Source organism: Orcinus orca, chromosome X, assembly GCF_937001465.1.
Source record: "Orcinus orca chromosome X, mOrcOrc1.1, whole genome shotgun sequence".
Taxonomy (NCBI): domain Eukaryota; kingdom Metazoa; phylum Chordata; class Mammalia; order Artiodactyla; family Delphinidae; genus Orcinus; species Orcinus orca.
In genome coordinates, this window is record NC_064580.1 from 16,219,300 (window position 1) to 16,240,498 (window position 21,199).

General features: G+C 46.5%; 1 protein-coding gene across 13 annotated transcripts in view; it reads right to left on the reverse strand.

The window, feature by feature from the left end:
* Nucleotides 1-21,199, reverse strand: part of PHKA2 (phosphorylase kinase regulatory subunit alpha 2) — an 85,286-nt gene that overhangs the window by 12,133 nt on the left and 51,954 nt on the right. For 7 of the 13 annotated variants that reach the window (XR_004480207.2, XM_033417370.2, XM_033417374.2 and 4 more), the window contains exons 12-27: nt 20,828-20,935; nt 18,745-18,823; nt 15,691-15,825; nt 14,903-15,012; nt 13,602-13,746; nt 13,270-13,348; nt 10,100-10,269; nt 9,157-9,330; nt 5,242-5,330; nt 4,106-4,239; nt 3,847-3,870; nt 3,541-3,697; nt 2,298-2,377; nt 2,026-2,203; nt 1,796-1,925; nt 1,113-1,214 (exon numbers count right to left, since the gene is read on the reverse strand). Coding sequence is in view for 12 of the 13 variants with exons in the window: in XM_033417370.2 (XP_033273261.1) it covers nt 1,113-1,214; nt 1,796-1,925; nt 2,026-2,203; nt 2,298-2,377; nt 3,541-3,697; nt 3,847-3,870; nt 4,106-4,239; nt 5,242-5,330; nt 9,157-9,330; nt 10,100-10,269; nt 13,270-13,348; nt 13,602-13,746; nt 14,903-15,012; nt 15,691-15,825; nt 18,745-18,823; nt 20,828-20,935 (1,894 nt within the window). In the remaining variant the exon portion in view is untranslated. Of the gene's footprint in view, nt 1-1,112; nt 1,215-1,544; nt 1,664-1,795; nt 1,926-2,025; nt 2,204-2,297; nt 2,378-3,540; nt 3,698-3,846; nt 3,871-4,105; nt 4,240-5,241; nt 5,331-9,156; nt 9,331-10,099; nt 10,270-13,269; nt 13,349-13,601; nt 13,747-14,902; nt 15,013-15,690; nt 15,826-18,744; nt 18,824-20,827; nt 20,936-21,199 lie in introns of those variants that run through there. The other 6 variants (XM_033417371.2, XM_033417375.2, XM_049704700.1 and 3 more) reach the window with 6 other exon arrangements.

Consider the following 21,199-nt stretch of genomic DNA (forward strand, 5'->3'; position numbering starts at 1 on the left):
TTTATAAAAATTGAACAATTACAAAGGACAATTAACAAATGATGCTGTACGCAAAAAGACAGGACCTCTTCTGGCCTTGCTTGCAATTAGACATATTTATGGTTTCAAGTGACATTACTCTGTTTAATAACAATTTTTAGTAATTATCTGTGTCAAACCACATATATTATTTTGATGAGCAGAACACATTAAATATTAATCTTACATATTTACATTTCAAGGACTGTGCATTTGAAAGAACTGAAAATTACTTTTGGAAAAGGATCTTGACCATTCCTCAGGAAAGGAGAAAACCCACCAAAACACACCTGATCGCACGATGCCGGTTTGGTTGCCTGCTGGTGCCCACTCTAAAGAAAAGATCCGAAGTACCCAATGTCCTTATTAAATAAAAAGAATGACAGCCCACACTGCATTTCTTTGGCTTGATGAAACAAATTCACAAATGTGTCTGCAAATCATTTCACCTTATTATGAGGAGGGTAAATGATAATTGCTTCAATTATAATTAGGGAGCATTTGAGAACAGAATTCCACCAGGACTTGGGCGATTATATTTCCTAGCACTGCAAACAGGGTTCCGGTACAGATAAAAAGTGAGAGAGAGCAAGAAGGGGACAAGGCAAACTCACTCAGCAAGAAGGTGCTGTGAGGCTGCAGAGGGCTTTTATCTGGGCCCATGAAGGGTGATGGGGGTCTAACTGAAAACCAACCCACACTAAAGGTGGGGCCCTCAGGTGCTGGGAAAAGACAGCCCTTGCATGCTGACACCTTGGTCACCTCACCTGCTCCTAACCCCTGTGCACAAGTGACAGTGCCTGGACCAACTGCAGAAGGAGGGAGGCCGCAGGCCAGGGTGTGCACCACGCCCACATGGGACCGCAGCTCTCCCAGCCAGCCGACGAGGGGTCACAAAGCCCTACAAGTCACAACCTTAAACCTAGAACTCTGTCCATCTCAGTGAAGTAGGAACCTGCTACCCAAACATTATGTCCCGAATCGCGATTACTGGTGTTGATCTGTATAGAAATGAAGCAGTTCCAGGCCACGCTGGACACATCAGTCCAGCCCTCTCTGACCCCCTCCCCTCAGTAAGATGGGCATTTACTTACCGCTTCTTTCAACACCAAACTCCTTTCCACTTAAAATATGGTGTAGGAGATTTTTCATATCGAAAGGGCTGAGGTTCATCAAACTTTCAGAAGCTTCTTCTCCTAAAAACAAACATCGTGTAAGTGTCCCGACACAGGCCTGGTGGCAGGGGAAGGTAGAGTGGCGTGGGCGTGGGGTGGTGGTAGAGACAAAGGGTACTGTGGGAGGTCTCCCTGCTCAGGATCATCTCTCTACTGCTTCAGGACTGAAAGGTACCGATCCTTGGTGATTCTAAATGCTGCTATTTAAGTTGTATATTTTCTTAACTCAGACGCATAATTTTTCTCACTTAATAACCCCCAATGTTGGAATGCACCTTGCAGTTGATTTACATATTTAAATTGGTAGGATTTCTCCCAGCAGAGGTTTTATGAAATGGGGGGTGACATACCACAAGGAGAAACAGTGAGGAACTCAGATGTCAGGAGCAGAGCAGAAGATTCTAGTACCTCATTTTCCCTAACCTATGAAATTCAACACCCCGTGCTGGTTGGTTTGGCGGAAGTTACATCTAAACGAGAGAATCTGGTGAAGCCGTGAGCCCACCCAAAGGCTCAGAAGCCCTGGTTCCAGAATACTTGAGCAGGGCTCCCCAGGGGCGGGTGGGTGCAGGAGCTGTGGGAGCCGCACGTGAGAATCGCACCTGAACAGTTCAGGCTCCGCGCCAGCTCCGTGGCCATCACCTGAATGATAAGTCCAATCCGGAGTCTGAGCATCTCCACGAAGAGGCTGGGCTGTGCCCTGACATACATCGCCAGGTAAACCACAATCTCCTGACACAGACAGACGTGGAGACAGGGCTTCAGAGACTGGCTGGTGGCGGAGAAGCCCCTGCTGCCCCGAGACAGCCCTGCCCCTCCGTGGCCAGCTGACCTGTGTGAGCACGGCGATGCTGATGTCCTGCCCGCTGGCTTCATAGATGAGTTCTGTGAGCTCCTCGGGGGGAAGAGGCCTAGGAAGGAGCGTCAGGACACAAACACCACGAAAGATGCCTCCTAGTCCTCTATGGAATATCCTCATTTTCCTGCTGGAAGTGCTCGAGTGACAGTGTCTATAAAAAGACTCTCTTCCTGAATGGTGGACAGCACTGATGTTTTCCCCCCAGGTACCGCCCCCAAACCTGAGGCCCCAGGTTGAAAACTTACGCAGAGATGGTCTTCTCCCGGGGTTCTGGCGGCAGGCCCACCGTGAGCTGCTTCTGGTGCGACAGCAGGTCCGTGCAGGCCTACACATTTAGGAAAAGGGTGAGGGGGAGGAAGATTAGCAAAGCCGGTGGGGAAGGATCACTGCCAATAAGATCATAAATGTACCTTTACAAACTTTATGACCCATGCTGCTATTTATTTGAAAATTCATACACAGACCCCAGACTGAGCAACCCAGCCAGAGTTGGGTCCCCGTGATCTTTTTGTCCCCAAAATGTGGTCCCAGGCCTGGCTCTGCAGGGCCTATTAGTGGGTATTTTATGCTCACCCCCTGTAGCAAACACACTGGATTCCCTGATATTCCATAAGGAGGATGAGTTGCTATGAGTCCTAAAATACTGATGTTAAGAGTTTATGACCATATTATAGTCCTAAGTTGCCAGTTTCCCCATTATTCACATATAATAAATACCATCACCTTACTACAACAGTGAACTTGGGGACTTCCCTAGTGGCACAGTGGTTAAGAATCCGCCTGCCAATGCAGGGGACACGGGTTCGAGCCCTGGGCCGGGAAGATCCCACATGCCACGGAGCAACTAAGCCCATGCGCCACAACTACTGAGCCTGCGCTCTAGAACTCGTGAGCCACACCTACTGAGCCCACGCGCCATAACTACTGAAGCCTGCGTGCCTAGAGCCCATGCTCTGCAACAAGAGAAGCCACCGCAATGAGAAGCCCGCGCACCACAATGAAGAGTAGCCCCCGCTCGCCGCAACTGGAGAGAGCCCATGTGCAGCAATGAAGACCCAATGCAGCCATAAAATAAATAAATGAATGAATGAATGGGGAAAAAAAAAGAACCTGAATGTCATAGAAAGCAATTCTGGATTTTGCAGGGCCTTGGGGTTAAAATACTGATGATGATTGTATTACAGATGTGCAGAAATAAGAGAGCTCTGTTTAAGAGGGTGCAGGGCCACAGAGCATTTTCATTTCATTTCTTGGTAAACCCTTTTCTGCAGCTAAGGAGTAACAAAACTAATCAACTTGAATTTCATTTCCTCTGCCTGTCTTCCAAGAGCAGTGGGAGGTCAGGACAGAAGGCCCAGCTCCGTCTGTATATTAAACAACGTGTTTCCTTTACAAATGAAGGTGCTTGCCTCCAGCTTTCCTAATAGGAAGACGGCACCGGGCTAGAGAAGACAAACAGACACCCTTCACGTGCATGGTGGTTCTGACCTCAGCCAGGACTTCCACTTTCTTCTTGAGTAGGCCAGAGATGTAGCGGATCAGACCCCACTCCTGGTTCAAGCCGGCTTTTCCATAGAGCTCACTGAGGAGGTTGTGAACAGTGACCCCGTGCTGTCCAGAGAGATTTGTGTCCCAGCTGGGACCCCTGTCAAGACATGGAAAACCCCAGAAGTATGGCCCAGAACGTTTCAAGGCCAGACTCTCTTACAATAGAGCTCACTTGGCAGGGAGGGGAATGAATCACCACGCATTCTGTCAAGTGCCTGGGGGCTTCCCAGTGCCTTTGAGTCTCACCGAGAGGGCTGCGTCGTCTTCTGTCTATTTGAAACAGAAGCCTAACATCAGGAAATGATGAGATCCTGGCCTCACCCAGCCTTCTCATCTTGGGAGGGCAACACTAGTAGGTAGAGAAGGGGATGGGAGTCTGTTCACGGTGAGTCTGGGTAGCTTGGGTGACTATGACCATGATGTGGCTTGTTGGAAGGCCAAGAAGCCTAGGACAAAGAGCAAGGAGAAGAGAGAAAGCTCAACCTAGTGAAGACCACCCACTTACTTTATTACATACAGAATGTACAGAATGTCCGCTTGGTCCTGTAGGTTCGAACAGTCTTTCAGCTGCTCAGCCAGCTTCTCACAGTCTATGTTGCCGTGGTCATCTCTGGGAAACTGGAAGTCATCTTCGGGGGCCTGTCCATACAAAAGCCAGAAAGCAGGGGAGGGGGGCTGAGCATGCCAACTTCCAGAAGACCAGGAAGTGACACACCAACCCGGTCTTGGAACTCTGCTGCTGTGCTATGCTACAGGTTTTCATTGTATCTTTTGGGGCTTTTTGTTTATATTTCTGATCGGTGAATCATTGTGTTAGTGGATGTTTGCAGGAGACTGAACTGAACAGGTTAAAATATGTGTAAATTTTATTTATGTAAAGGTCAAAAACAGGCAAAACCAACCCCTGGTGTTAGAATTCATGCTAGCAGTTACCTTTCGAGTGGAGGGGGAGGAAGCGACCGGGAGGGACACAAAGGGCGCTTGTTACGCACACGGGTCTGTTGGCTCAGTGATAATTCATTGAGCTCTATACTTATATTTTATATACTTTTCTCTATATATGTTAAACTTCAATAAAATGTTTTTTGAAGGCAAAACACACACAAAAAATATGTGAGTTTTAAACAACCTAAAATTGTGGTTAGGTTAAAATAGTCTCCAACAGACGCTGAATCTTTCTGATAAAATCAAAGGGAACTTTGGATAAAATAACAAATTATGGGAACTAGTGGGGAACACCCTGGGATTTTATTCTCCAGAGGAATCTTTTTCTGGTTTTGTGCCCTGCTCCACAAGTAGCCCGGCTTTGGCTGGCTGGCACAGCTAGGACGGGGCTGGTAGCGAGCTAGCTCCTTTCCTCTAATGTGACACAGATTCTGATGAGTAGGCAGAATGTCAGTAGCCATCTCCTACACGCAAAATATAAAGGTTTGCATCAAATTCAGTGTGCATACTGACACAAACCAGAAGCCAGACAACTAAGTGAGTGGGTGCACATCACAACCCAGAACTTCTAATCCTGAAAGTTCTGGATACCAAGAAATGTGCTCTTTTGAGTTCAACCATTTAAAAGAGTTCTTGGGGCTACATCAGCACCAAAGAACATCACACTTTTTGAAAAAGTGATTCTAAATACTTTACCTTTTTTAGGAGTGGCTGAGGACAATCAACAAGATTCAGCGATTTACGGTGGGCACTTAGGACTTTAGTTGGCAAAGCCATGGGAACAACTAGAAAACAAACGAATAAAGAGAAAGCTCTTCGGAGCAGGAGGAAGGATAAAATACTTCTTTTAAGAGGTACGGTGGCTATTCCCTATTCAGTACAAACCAAGTAAGAAATGATTACTTACTTAGTTTCACTGATTTCAAAAAGAATTTTTCATGTGGCCACATCATGTGCTAACTCTGGAAATAAGAAATGAGCAGGACACACACAGATCTTGCTTTAAGGAGCTGAATTCCACTTTTCTCTCTTAGAATTCAGGGAAAACTACATAGCATCTAGGACTGGAAGGAGACTTAGAAATGATTGAGTCCAGCTTCTTTTTCTTTCAGATGTGGAAACTGAGAACCAGAGAGGGTTTGTCCAAGGTTTGTCCAATGACCTTGTCATTTGCCCAAGGTCACTGGCCTTCTCATAATCGAGGTGTACCAGCTTCCTGTCCACTGTGTGTTTCACTTTGCCACTGCTGGGTGTTAGCGCTTCTGTTTTTTTAACCACCTAATTAATTAATTAATTTTTGGGGCTGCGCTGTGCAGCTTGCAGGATCTTATTAGTTCCCTGACCAGGGACTGAACCTGCGCCCCAGCAGTGAAAGCACCGAGTCCTAACCACTGGACCATCAGGGAATTCCCCTTTTAACCACCTTTAGATGTTATCAGTATTTATTCATTAAGCCATCTCTGTCTGCCAGGGTATGTCATATCACCTTGGGAAAATAGGAAGCTTTCCAGGTAAAGATGAGGTATATTTAAAAGGCATTTATAGGGCTTCCCTGGTGGCACAGTGGTTAAGAATCCACCTGCCAATGCAGGGGACATGGGTTCAAGCCCTGGTCCGGGAAGATCCCACATGCCGCGGAGCAGCTAAGCCCGTGCGCCACAACTACTGAGCCTGCGCTCTACGGCCCACGAGCCACAACTACTGAGCCTGCGTGCTGCAACTACTGAAGCCCACGTGCCTAGAGCCCATGCTCTGCAACAAGAGAAGCCACCACAATGAGAAGCCCACGCACCGCAATGAAGAGTAGCCCCTGCTTGCCGCAACTAGAGAAAGCACGTACACAGCAACAAAGACCCAACACAGCCAAAAATTAAAAATAAATAAATTTTAAAATAAATAAATAGAAGGCATTTATAGACCTTCAGGTAACACTAGTGGATTAAACATAAGTTTTAGTTTCTCTTAAACCCCCACTAACACTACAAAAAATAATAGTTTTTAAAAAGGCAAATCCTAAAGAATAGGGAAGCAGGAGAGAAGACAATAGTAACATTTTGGAAGTGGGAAAGCTGAAGGATGAAAACATTTAGTGGACACAAGGCAACCAAACCCAAGACTGCAGTGGGGAAAACCAAGAACCAGTCAGATTTCTAACAGAGAATCCTCAGAAGTCTAAGGAGCTTGCTGCTCCATGGACCTCTAGAACTTGGGGGTCCAGAGAGGGTAACCATAAGAAGGAAGATGGAGAAGAAGGTGTGTGAGAGGCAGTGAGCTCCCTAGATGCCTTGTGCAACTCCACACAGCTTGGCAACTGCCTTGCTCACCCTGATAGAAGGCTAGAAGGTCTCTCTGAAGAGGGTAAAAAAGGGGTGGTATGTGTGTCTCTGGAGGGGATGCTGACCCACATGTCTGATAGCTCAAGGCAATCAGACCCTTACAGGTTAGAAAGGAGATTGCAAAGGAGATCGCAGAACATCTCTGGGAAATCTGCACTGCCTTCACCCATAAACCCAACAGGCCCCATTTACAGGTACAGGCTTGGAGATTCTTATATGCATGAGCAGTTAACCAAGGAACACCCAGCACTGGAGGAAAGACTCTACTCTGGAAGATAGAAACCAATACAAACAGGAACAATTGACGTGGGGGAAATGGAAACCATTTAGGGAGAAGAAAATGTAAAAACAAAAACAAAAAGCCCTGCCATTAATTCTTAGAGTAATAAGAATTATATTGCATTCATGAAACAAGAACAGATACAATTCAGAGAACAAAGATTTAAAACATGACAGCAAAAGTGGAAAAACTCAACTGAGCAGGTGGAACAAAAAGTTGAAGCAATTGCCCTCAGAACAGATCAAAAGACAGAGAAATGGAAGACAGGAGAGAAACGATAAAGACTTCTTCAGGAGGTCAACATTGGAATCATAAAGTACCAGAAAGAGAGGACAGAGAAAATGTAGGGAAGGAAATGAGTCAAGGAATTTTTCAGAAAAACTTTACAGGACTAAAAAACATAAATTTCAAGATAGAGAAGGCCCACTGAGTAGCCAACACAGTGGATGAAAATACACCCAGAACAAAGCACATCATTGAAATTTCAGAACCTGAGAGAAAATCCTACAAACTTGGAAAGAGAGTAACAGTTTATATTTCAAGGATCAAAAATCAGAATGGGGCTTCCCTGGTGGCACAGTGGTTGAGAGTCCGCCTGCCGATGCAGGGGACACGGGTTCGTGCCCCGGTCCGGGAAGATCCCACATGCCGCGGAGCGGCTGGGCCCGTGAGCCATGGCCGCTGAGCCTGCGCTCCGCAACGGGAGAGGCCACAACAGTGAGAGGCCCGTGTACCGCAAAAAAAAAAAAAAAAGAAATCAGGATGGGTTCCGATTTCTCAGAAGCAACACTGATAGCTAGAAGACAATGAAGAGATGCTTTCAAAATTCTTAAGGAAAATTTATTTTCAATCTAGAATGCTATACCCAGCCTAACTCTCAAATGGAGAATTTGTAGATATTTTCAGACTTGAAAGGTCTCAACAATTTTACCCACCATGAACTGTTTCCTAGGAAACTACTGGATGTCCTCCACCAAAATAAGATAGTAAGCTAAGAAAGAGGAAAAGTTGAGATACAGAAAACAGGAGAGCTAACAAAGGAGACAAGGAAGTCTCCCAGATGATGATGAAGGAACATCCCAGGATAAAATCTACATCCTGGACGTGGAGGGTGGCCAGGCCAAAAGGGGCAGTGAACTCCAGAAACAAGCAAGTTAAGGGCTGTCACTACTGTGCCCTCTTCCATTGCACCATTTCTTAAAACCTACTGAAACTGTTCTAGAATGTATTCCACCAAAGGAATAAATTGAGAAAGGGGAACATGCCAGAATCAAGAAACAGGGAACCCAACTGCAGAGACAAGCAAAGGAGATTCCAAGGATTATCGTAAAGAAAAGACCCAGGATGCCAGGTATGCAAGAGGCTTAGAGTGCAATCAGCCAGATGGGAGGAAACTTTTGGACTCTAAGAAAAGCAGTGGAACCGTGAGATTCATACATGATTCACCTTGTGGAAATTTGTATTGCGAGGCCATTGGAAGGTGTAGAAAGGAAGCGAAGCAAACTAAAAGATAGGGCAACTGTTAACTTTAGAAAAAACGAAGAGGAAAAATGATAATGTAGTATATTATTATACTGAGTTGGGAATAATATTTGCATACATACAATGACAGAAATAGTGAATACTGATTTAACTAAACCTTAATACAACTGCATGGATAGGTTAGGGGAAGTGAAGCAGAGGAGTGGTGATTTAACACAGCTGAATTCCTCACCTGCACAAGAAAAAGTCAACAGATACTGAATAAAATCGATGCATCAAAGACAGCACTACAGGCACATTATTTAGAAATATGTAAATACCAGGAGAAACAACTAAGAGTTGAAAGTGGTTGCCTCTAAGTAGAAGGACTGGGGGCAGTGAGGAGGGGAGAGGTGAGGCAGGAAACAGCTGCATTTTGTTGTCGTTTAGGATTCTTTGACTTTTACATTATGCTCATGCATTACTTTGATAAAAGAAGTTATTTTAACAGGCAGAAAAGAGTTAATAATGTACATGGAATTTCCAAACCCTTTGCTTTTGCCATCACGGAAAGTATATCCCGAGTGGAGTAGATGGCACTGAAAACATGGCTGTCCTCTGTCTTCTTACAAAGAGGTGGCAGATAGCACTTCGAGGATGTGCTTTGCAGGAGGTGGTTGATATACTGGTCAAGTTCATCCTGGCTTTCTATAATTACACAGGTAAGAAAAAGAGCCAGTGAAAACAAGCTGCAGAAATAACCTAAATGCATAATAGTGATTACGTGTAGCATGAAGTGCTGAGTAGATTTAGTGAAAGACAACATTTTGATATAGATATTTGACCTCCACTCTACCCCTGGAAAGTAAAGAGATTTACATAGATAATGCATGTATTCATAAAGTTATTGTTTGGAAAAACTTCATCCTAGAAAAAGAAAATACAGGTCCAAATAGTGTTTACATCACATCATCCCGAGATGAGCTGAATATGTAGACAATGAGAGGGCCAGCAGCCAACATCTGATCTTTTGGTTTTAATTTGTCATGAGTGAGCTAAGCATTATGGAATCCCCAGCCGCAATCCCAAGTACTATCTAAAAGTGAAAAACAGGTCACTCCAACCCAAAACCTTCCTCAGTTTGAGAAATGTTATACACAAAGGACTTCATCACTTATATCCAGTCAAACCAAGATCATTCTACCATTTCTTTGAAAATTCAAGCAGTGTGTTTCTTTCTTTATATTTCGTGAAAAGTCCACATTCCTGAAACTCTTTGTCCCTCTAGGTTTAAAAAAGCCCCACTTTCACAGTTTAGGTTTATTAAAGTGGCATTTTAATACGTGAAAGTTTCCAAAGACTCTTTTGTCATGTTAATTGCAAATCATTTTCTGTGCTTGAGTTTTAGGGCAATTTTATCACAATGCCAAGGTTTAAATAAATTCAGGGACACCTGCAAAGGCATTCCAAGCCGTACCTTGATTATAGTTGTCTTCGAAATATCCTCCCAAATCTGAATCACTATCAGGACTGAAGCTCCCTTCACTGGTATCGTCAAACAACTTCTCATCACAGTCTGGATCCAGGAAGGTCAGATACGTGTAGAAAGAGGTGGTGAGAAATTCCGAAAGACTCCCTAATTTTACTCTGCCAAGGAAACACTATGTTAGAGATATAGGTGGATGTGGACAAACTTCCACTATGAATCATCGAGACACTTTTCGATAACCAGGTGGCACTTCTGCCAGAATCAGTAAGCACGTCACTCTGCAGACTGCCCCATACAAGCAGTCAGCCAAGAAATGAAAATGAAAATTCAATAGCAAGTATGAAGTAGAAGCACACAGCATATTAAAAGCCAAAATGCATCATGCTGATTTCCTATCCCCAAACCCAACACAAATAGAAATCTATTTTATTGAACCAACCAAAGTTTTACAAAACATATTGAGCGAACCACTTTTAAACAGAACCAACCCTCGGGTATTTTTCGCCCTAAAACAACTGGACCAGGACAAAACCACAAGCAACGATTCTTTGGGTGCCCTCGTGCTACCTTTTATGAGTCCCTATCACTCAGCCACACAAGGCCCGGGGGAGGGTGAGGGGAAATGTTGGGAGAGGCACGTCTCAGAGCCAAAGTTCTCTCTAGAAAGAATGTGATGGCCGGGCCATCCCCGGATAGAGACAGTGGCCCAGAGGGGCCCTATTATCAGGCTGGGAAAAGTTCCACCGAAAACTGGGAGCTGGGTTTGGCAGTATGGGATTCTGCTACAAAGGCAGCAGCCTCCGAGTTCTTGCTCCCTGAACCTGATTCACCCCCAGGTTCGGGCGGCAAGTGGGATGTCCACTGTACAGAAAGAAAGCGGGCACTATGTGCTTCTTAAAGTGTTAGATCTGGAGGCAGAAAAGTGTAGGATGCCTCAGAGCTACCAGCATCAGATTATGACGTGTTTAAATGGCTTAGTTTGAGGAGAGTAAACAGAAGCACTCAGCTCAGATGAACTCACAGGTGCCTGAGCTTCCGCGGGCAAGTACACTGTCAAGAGACATTGCCTGAGGGAGAGAAAAGCCTTCCCTTAAATCAAGTAAAACTTTCCCCCTAGAGCCCTGGGGTCAGTTCTAAGGATTGTTTTGCCCTGCAGTTGGAAACAGTAGGAGATGAGGTGGAGCCAGGGACCAGTTCCTCTCTGATGAAGTTGAAAGGAATCAGGTCAAAGGCGGAAAGGCTAAACCCTCTGATGGCAAGCGACCCCAGGTGGGTGCAGAGGGTGGAGTCTGGCATGTAGAGCGAGTTCAGTTTTTTAAATACCCTCAGACCTAAAAAAGAGACAAAATGACATTCAGCGTTAATTATGAAGAACTAAGTAGGAAGGGCAGCTGATGGAGCCTAGGCATTCCTGTTTCTTTCCATGGTTCTCTGGATTGTTTGCCATACTCTGTAACCAGGAGGCCCTCCTGATTCCTGTAAGCCCTCATCCAGCTCAGTATGGTGGTTACAGCCCCGTTTCTGGATTCACACAGAGCTTCTGCACCTACTCATCTTGTGCCCCTGGCTCTCTGAGCCTACAGATCCTTGCCCATAAAATAGGAATACAGCCTGCACGACAAAGTGAAGACAACATGAGACAACAGGTGCAAAGCCACAAAGAACACACTGCAAGTGCTCAACTAACTGCACACGGTATCCTTTTGACAATGATTAGATTTCAGTTAAAGAATTCATTTTGGAAAACAGTTAATTATGGGCGTATAGTATTGTCTCTCGGTTATGACGCCATATGCCAGGTGGTAACTTATCCAAGCTGGATATGAAATGTACGAAAGCAGATGCCAACTGCAGTTATGGCGCCAGCCCTGGGAGCTAGATAGCAGAATGCTGGGGATGGCCTCGCTGACATTCATGAGAGAGGCCAGGAGAAGCTTGGAGCGAGGGCCACTTCGAGTCTACAGCAAAACCCGCAGCGAGCTTGGTGAGCAGAGGTGCCAAACCCAGTGCTTAGAAATCCAGTGACTCAACCCTGAGGACATCAGCCTAAGTGAAATAAGCCAGTCACACAAAAAAACAAATACTGGATAAGTCCACTGAGACGAGACACCTGGAGACAGAAAGCAGACTGTAGTTGCCAGGGGCAGGGGTGGGGGGAGTTTCAGTTTTACAAGATGAAAAGAGTTCTAGAGATTGGTTGCAAACTACGTGAATATACTTAACGCAACCGAACTGTACACTTGAAAATGGTTAAGATGGCAATTTTTATGTGTATTTTATAATTTAAAAAAATTACTGTGGCAGCAGGGTCCCTGGTGTGGGAGGATGTGACAAGAAGGGCTGACTTCAACTCCCAAACACTTTTAGCAACTGGCACTCCATCAGGACCCAAACGGCAGCCTCCCCAAGCTCGGCAAAGGCCACACATTACTCGGACCAGCTGCGTGGTGAGGTTATCCTGGGGCCCTTCTGGCATATTCCAGGAGATTCACAGAGATCAGGGCATAGATGCTACTGAGAAATCTTCTGCCTTGTGACAGTCATGGGGTACAAAAAAAAAGGGGTTTCCATGGGAGGTGAGCCCCCTATCCCTCAAGATGCTTCACTGTAATAGCTGGGAGCACTGGTTGGACTGTGGGCCTGCAAATCGGAATGGGCGTCGTTCCACGGAGGATGAGGGGACAGTGGTCTAGGGAGGCCCATTCAGGTGCTCTGCTCTGAGGGCCACGAAGGAATTTGTAAAGTTCTGTGAATTATTCTTACGGCGTTAGCACACTCAAGTCAATTCCAGGAGTGATTTGATTATTGAGCACCGGCCAGATCCTAGGCCCTGGGTGTTTTCTAGCCTTTGAGTAGAAACAGACACAGCATCCCATACATGCATTCCGAGAGTGCCACTTCGGAGAGACTTGATATGTTCATCTCTCTATGCCCCAGGGCCTCCTGGCGTCCATAAAAGCTTCACAAACACCCACCAACTGATGCTTAGAGATGATTCCAGTTTCACATGGGTGACTGGATTAGATGTTTTAACTCCCTTTTTACTCTAAAGCTCCACGCTTCTATGTTCGGCAAGATACGAAAAATGGGAGAAGGGCAGCAAAAGACTTTAAGAAAGGTCAACGCTACTTTTGCTTTTTAAAAAAATCACAAATTACCTAGCTCCTCCAAAATATCCATCCTCTAGTTTTCGAATTGTAGAAAGAACAGCAGAATGAATATCTGAGCCATCGTTTGCTTAAAAAAAAAAAAAAGATCAATTAGTTTACTTAATCTGGGAATACTTTGTTTCGTTATGCACTGAAACGTTTTCATCAACAAAATCTAATTAAAATATGTATGGCGCAGAAGATTCCCGACCTAAGAAATCTAACTGCTAAGAACCCCCTTCAGTACTTAGCTCTGTCCATGGGACGCATTTTAAACATTTTGAAAAGGGTCCAAACCACCAGTGGGACATGAGTCAAGCAGATCAAGTTCATGGAGTTACTGAGCATGGTATGGGTGATGGGGAAGGTGAGCGTGGGTCTGCCCGTCATCCGCCAGCAGGTGCACAGGTAGGCTAGCTCGATCCTCAGCATCTCCACAATCATCTCATTGTCCAGGGCCAGGTAGAAGTGATGCTGGTCAGTGAACTGCAAGTCAGAAGAGGCCAGGTTCAAGGCTGTCCTTCATCTCCCTCGACATAACCCCAGCTGTCATTCACGGCAGCACTAATCCTTGCATTTTGTTTCCAGAGAAGAGGCTCAACCCTGGCTGTAATCCGCCCCCATAATGGGGCTCTCCTCGCGATCAGACAAATCGATCTGTCGCCTGCCCAGGAGCCAGAGCTACGTTAGTGCTAGCGCAGAAGGGAAACTTGCACAACGAGATCTATTTACAGCTCCTTGGATGGGGATTTAAGGACCTGCCCCAATACCGCTGTCCCTGAAAGTAAATCAATAACTCCTTAATTCCTACACTGTCCAGGGCTGCTGGGCTCGGTGATGTTTTCCTAGTGGGGCCACTGAGAGCAGGTGAGACGTGGAGACTGTGTTTACCTGATTCATGGCCTGGTTAATGTGAACTAAAGGCACTGTTGCCTGATGTTGATGAAAATCACTGTCGTCCTGGCCTCTGGACCAGTGCACGCTCAGTTCTGGTCTAAAATTTGTTACGAAGGGAAATAACTCACAAGATTTAAGCAAGCAGCACAGGCTGGGTGAAAAAGAGCAACTTGAGGCTACTGACCCATGACCCTACAGTCCAACTACGTCCCCAGACAGCTGGGCGGCTATGCCCCATGTTGACAAAGTGATCCCTCAGTTGGCCTTTCTAGCTGCCCAAATGGATGAAAAACGCTTCGTTTGCATTCCACAGGACTAGTTTCCTTTGGAAACAAAAACTCTGAAGAAAGGTTCCATAATCTGTATATTCAGGATCCTGTCAAGGGGGTTGGGACCTAAGAAATCAGACTTCCCATGTGGGATTCTGCTGACAGAGGACCTGCTAACAGCCCAAGCAAGGGTTAAGGACTATTGCAATTAGGGCACAAGGGCTGCGAGTCAAGTGGCATGTCACTAGCGAATTTGTAAAGTGGTATGAATTTCATACTGGAAGTGAGGGCACGCTCAATTTGATTCAAGCCGCATTTATTGAGCACCTACCACGAGTAAAGAATTGTATTAGGTACTGGGTGTTATCTTATGTCTCTGTTTGAATACATGCACGCACATTCAAAGTACCTCCCCAGACAGAAAAGACAGCTTAATAAACATGCTTGTTGGTTTGTTACTGGCCTGCTCTTCTCACCTGGGGTGTGAAAGTAAAGATTTGGTTCCTAATCACATATAGTTTAGATGTTCCAAGGACTCCGATGTGCCGATATGGTCGCCCACTCAATTTCATATTCTTATTCCGTCCTATTTAGAAAATAAAAGAGCAATTCGAGCTAGAGCAAATACAGTGACATCTAATCCAAGTGATTCTGGCTAAGACTGGGCTTATTTATATGTTAAACAACTCACTTTGAGGTTTGGTTTTTCTAATACTGTTATCCTTCTTTGGGACAAGGATGAATTAAAAACAAATCCCACCCCCTTCTTTTCATGCATATAGAAGAACAGCACCCGGTGCCACATCTATATGGAATAAAATTATTAAAAGGACTTTATTAATGTTCACTTTTTATTTATTTAGTATTGAACCATGATCCTAAACAAAGTCAGATTTTAGAAAAAGTAAAGAGAACCCATCTCCCATTTTAATGGGTAAATGGGCATTTTCTTAGACCACAGATAAAATTTAGAAACATCACCAAGACACAAATGACTGTTCCAATTGTGAAATTTCAAAGGTGGCTCCTTCTTTTACAACAGAGCTGATGAATCACACTGCTACGTGTGGTGACATCTCCTGAACAGGCATGAGAGGAATGTGCTTGGTGGCCGTTCCTCTTCACGTGGAAGCTGTCAAACCACCTACTTTAGTGCTTTGCCCAATTCCTTTGAATTTACACATATCACAGTCTCCCCCAGACCCCAAACCTAGAACCGAGATGCCCCCTCGCCAAAAATGCCCTGCTATTTCCCCAAACCTACCAAGCTTGGCATATATGTGACTAAGAATCCGGCCTGGCTGGACTCGGATTGGATGAATGTCGGCAATACTCTGCAAGCTCACCCCATGTTTCCTCAGCAACTCCTTAATGTGCTTGTTTTCTGCCAGAACAGTCACTGTGAACAAGAACACAGCACCTGCATGAGACGGCGGCCCTCGTCCCCTCACACGGAGGTGTGCTGCTGTCTCCTCTCCTCTCTGGCCTGTGACAGCATGCTCTCCACGTGCTGGGTGCTTTTGAAAGGGAGAGCGCTTGTCCTGTCGCTCTTCCTGGTTCGCTCTGGCCTTGCCTCCCCTCAACACCCACTGTGCATATTTATCGAGTGCCCTCAATGTGCAAGACAGTCTGGGACTTCTAGAAGTGGTCTTCAACAGGTCCCAAGCTGAATTACCCATCTCAAATGACGTCTTGCTTCCCTGTGGGTCTGCATTTATTCGAAACCTGTCTTGTGTTCTTTTCACATGGGGTCAGGAGTGGAAACAGCTTTGCAAAGGGGATACCAGAAGAAGTCCGTGCCTCTGCTCTCAAAGGCAGAAGAGCAATATAGTGGTGTGTGCAGCAGGGGATGCTCTGACCAAGGGGGAGGGAGGAGGAGATTTTATGCTCTGGAGAGAAGGAAAAGTGGGCCTACCAGTGGGCTGGTGGTAGTGGGGCAGCCTGGCCCACTGGGAAACACAGCACAGGGCCCCCCGCTAGTAGGGAAGAGCCACCCCAGAGCTGGGCCACGCACCCAGTGGGCCGGCCTGAGCCCCATCTCCAGTGAATGAGGCTGGGCATCTGGCTCTCTAGCAGGCAAGGCTCTGGGATGCCTGGGATGTGGGGGCCGGAGGTGGGCTCAGACCCCCCCATACCTGCTGTACCAGTACTGCTGGCTTTTAAGAGAAGGGACAGGGCTTCCCTGGTGGCGCAGTGGTTGAGAGTCCGCCTGCCAATGCAGGGGACGCGGGTTCGTGCCCCGGTCCGGGAAGATCCCACATGCCGCGGAGCGGCTGGGCCCGTGAGCCATGGCCGCTGAGCCTGCGTGTCCGGAGTCTGTGCTCCGCAACAGGAGAAGCCACAACAGTGAGAGGCCCGCGTACCGCAAAAAAAAAAAAAAAAAAAAAAAAAAAAGAGAAGGGACAGTGCTTTGGCAAAAGGAAGGAGTCCTGGGGAGGGAACTGGAGAAAGGGAGTTCTGGCCACAGAGAGAGCGGCTGGTGCTGTGTCCACCTGCAGCTGAGCCTGCCAGGAGCTGCAGGGGCTCGGGGCGGTGCTCAGGCCAGAGGAAAGACTCGGTTACTGTTAAGGTAGCTCCCTGAGCCCAACCACTGTACCCTCAGGCTGGTGGCAGCTGAACGTATGATACATATAAATGCCACTGAGACCTGAATGTCACCTCCTTATATTTACATAGCACATGATGCTGTTTCAAAGTATTTTAATATTCATGATCTCATCTGAGCTTCACAGCAAGGCCCTGAGGGGAAGCCTTGCTGCTCGACTGGCCAGCTGTAGCTGAGCAGGGACTGGAAGCTAACCCCCCAGGCCCCAGCATGGGAACATCAGCCATGCAGGACTGGGCGAGCAGCTTCCCTTAACACCCATCTCCTTGGAAGATTACAACACCGTGCAGAGATCTCCACGTATCAGAGCCACAAGGCGGTCACTCTGTAGAAGTGACTCTTTCAGACGAGTGGCTTGACCAAGACCCGTGAGCCTGGTGATCTGAGAGAGATGCACGCAGAGAAGTTTCTGAAACTGCACTTCTCCTTCCTCCAGACCACAGCCTCTGATATTTTCTACTCTGTTTTCTTCTATTGCATTTAAAAAAAAAAAAAAAAAGTGGTGCTCAGGATCCATCGATGCACCCCAGCCCGCAACTGGAAGAGCGGCCTTGTGGACTTAAGGGATCACTTAGCAGCATGTGCTCTGGTGACGGGCAGAGACTGTGGGGTCAGGCTGGATCACGCCACCTGGAGGTCAGAGCTGGGTTTGCACCTCCAGCTGTCAGCCGTGGGTCCCTGAGTAAGTTAACCCCTTAGCCTCATGTGTAAGAGGGGGATGATAATCATGATCGTCACACTTTCTACCTGATCAGAATGTTGTGATGGTTGGGTGCATCTCTCGGTGGGCCTGGGGCACAGTATCGACTGGGTGATGACCTGCACGACCTCTGCTGTATCACGGACAGGCATAGCCAAATGCATCCGTGGCCACAGAGAGGGTTGCCCTTCATTTGCTCAATAATTGTTTTTAATGTATTGAATGCGTGTGTATCAATCAACATAGAAGCTACAAAAATAATAAGGCCCTTGTCCTTAAGAAATGTACAGTGTCCTCTAGAGGACACAAGGCGTAGTCACGACACGCTATGATACTTAGCTGGTATATAAGTCACTCTATGAGGTTTGTGAGCTCCTGGGGAGTCCTTCCTAGGAGGGGAAGTAGGGAGAGGAATCAGCCAGCAGGGAGCATTCTAGGCCTGGCCCTGCACTGAGGGCTTTCCCTGTGGATCTCAATTCCTCTCAAGACCACCCTGTGAGAGAGCACCGGTCAGGAGAGCCCGACGCACACAGAGGTGAAGTCACATGGCTAGTCAGAGCCAGTGCCGCAGCAGTAGCCCAGGCTGGCCTTGCACTTCTGCGGAAGAGTTGCCGGCTGGAGAGGAGGGGAGATGGGTGGAGGGAGGTGAAAACATGGGCCTGCAGCTCTGGAAAGAAGTCAGACCTCCAAGGGAGGAACGAGTGAACCCTCATTTGGGTTTTGAGTTTTCAACAAGGTCACGTTCTACTTTTTAAAGAAGAGCAGTTATGAAAAATGATGCTCAATGAATCACTTGTGCCCCGGTTGCAATCAAGGTTTAGATTCAAGAAACAACTGCTTTGTAGAAAGTAACTGTGATTGGAAGCAGCTGAGTTACAGAACACATTTCACAGAACTAATACATGCTAAAATATATACACATGCAGATTTTTAAAAATTACATAGAACACTTCGCTTTAAAAATAACATTGGTTTTACAAAGTTAAATATGAATAGTAAACATGCTCACAAACCTTGTACTACGACATCAGGTTTGACGGAAGTGGAAAATCTTCTATTTAAGGGATCAATTTCACCAGTGGCAAGGAATCCCTAGGAAAAGAGGAGCATTAACACTATGAAATACTGATTAACTGAAATTTCACCTTAAACCTAAGTTTGAAAATAAAATATTTGGGGGCTCAAAATCTTCAGTGTTTTATTCCTTTATCATTTTTCAAGGCAAATGCTTATTTTCTCTGAACTACAGTATACCATTTAGATGGCAGTGATCAATGTATTGCGTTTTTGGCACCCAGCTCTCCAGGGCTAGTCAGAGACGCCAAACTTGTGTGAGTGAAAAGAACGAGGGTAACTCATGCTTCCTGAGCCCTTACCCCGCGCCAGGTACCGTGCTGAGCCCTGTACATGCACTGTCACACAGGCCTCCTAACAGGGAGGCACTACCATTCGTACATCTTACAGGTGGGGAAACCAAGGCAATGTCCTTAGGGTAAGGACTTGGCCCAGAGTTGACTGTCCTGAAACACAAAACTCCCCTGCCTGCTGGCAGAGTGCTTTTTGAATGTGGATCTCCTCATATTTTCTATAAATGATGGGAACCTTAAGAGAAGGGATCAAGGTGTTCTGGGAGTTCTGAGGAGAAGTTGGACCTAATGCTGGGCCTAGATGAGGGCCTTTACATTGGGAGGAGGAAACAAAAGCAAGTTTGTTTCCCATGTCACTGATACAGAAATCAGAGCTGCACCATATTGCAGAGATGATAAAGCCCAAACTCTTTACTTTAAAGATGAGGAAACGTGAAAAAAAAACCCTATATTTAAATAAAGCTGTACAACATTAAAAAAAAATAATAATAAAGATAAGGAAACCGAGGCCCAGGGAGATTAAGAGACCTGCCCGAGGTTAAAGAGCTAGTCAGAGGCAGGGCTGGCTTTCCAAAGGAGATATATGTGCTTCCCTACTCATAAAGACAAAAGTATAAGACACAGTCTCCACCTGCAAGAACATGTCCATGAAACTGCGGAGATGATCATATCCATGAAGCAACTGCTCCATCTCAGCACCTAAGGGCCACTTGCACTGTGATAGCTTCACTTGGGTCTTCCTTTCACACACCAGGAACTCCAGTGACATCCAACCCATTGCTCCCCTGGCTCCCCCGCCCCCCACCGCCCCCACCCCTCCCCAGGGGTCCAAAGCACTCAGCTGGGCAGGATCCTCCCAGGAAAGATGAGCCATCCGATAAAAATCACTCACACTTAGGACTGGGGAGGGGGATTCATTTTTAGCTGGCACAAAAGCATTTGTATTTTAAAAACTTAAACCTGGAGGCAAGAAAATGTGTGGCGGTGCTACTGGCTGAGGGAGCGGCCGACACAAAATCCACTACAGAAGAACCAGCCCGCTGCCCCTTCCTGGAGAGAGCACTGGAGCGTCAGAGTCCTCCTGCTTCCTGCACCTAAGACCGTGTGGAGTAGTCCCCCAAACCCTGCATCTTTCATACATGTGCTGATCCTGGCTGAGAAGTTTCCGGCCCTCCTACCGACCATCAACTCAACCAGGTTCTAGCCACAGACCAGGAATGCTGGTGGGAAGGGGCGCTGGGGGAGGGACAGAGAGTGCTTGGCTTGCAGCTAAGCCCAAAACGGTTTATTATAAATACGGACACAAGCCTAGGTCTCAAGCCTCAGAGTCAACCCCAACCAGTTGACCTGAAAGCCATGAAGATGCCAAAGACGGGTGACTTCCCTGGCGGTCCAGTGGTTGGGACTTCACCTTCCAGTGCAGGGGGTGTGGGTTCCATCCCTGGTCGGGGAGCTAAGATCCCACATGCCTCACGGCCAAAAAACCAAAACATAAAAACAAAAAACAAAAAAACAGAAGCAATATTGTAACAAATTCAATAAAGACTTTAAAAATGGTCCACGTTAAAAAAATCTTAAAAAAAAAATTAAAAAAGAATGTAATCTTAAAAAAAAAAAGATGCCAAAGATATTCATAGCCACATGGAGCAGAGAGCCCCTGTGTTCTTCCAGGGTCCCCTGAACTTCCAATCAGATGGTTTCCAGTCTGTGAAGCCCCCAAGTCCCTTACCTCTGCCAACAGGGAGCTGAGGATGTACAAGGACTGACCCCACAGATGGGGCAGCTTCCCCAGAGGAACTCTGTCCACCGTGTGAGGATTCTTATACTCTTCATCTACCTGGCAGAGAGGAAAACCCGAAGTCAGAATGTCAGAGGAGAAAATGGCCAACGTCACTACATGGGGAGCGCACGGAGGATTTACAAAATGCCACTCATTTGATCCTCCAAACCAATTCTATGCGAGAGCTGGGATAAGGAGGCCATGGAGGCTGAGGCCCTTGCGCGGGGGGCCACGTGGCTAAAAGCAGCAGAGGTGGAACTCAAACCCAGGCCTGGTTCCAGCCAGTGCTCTTCCCGCAAGCACACTGATGGCAAAAGGCTG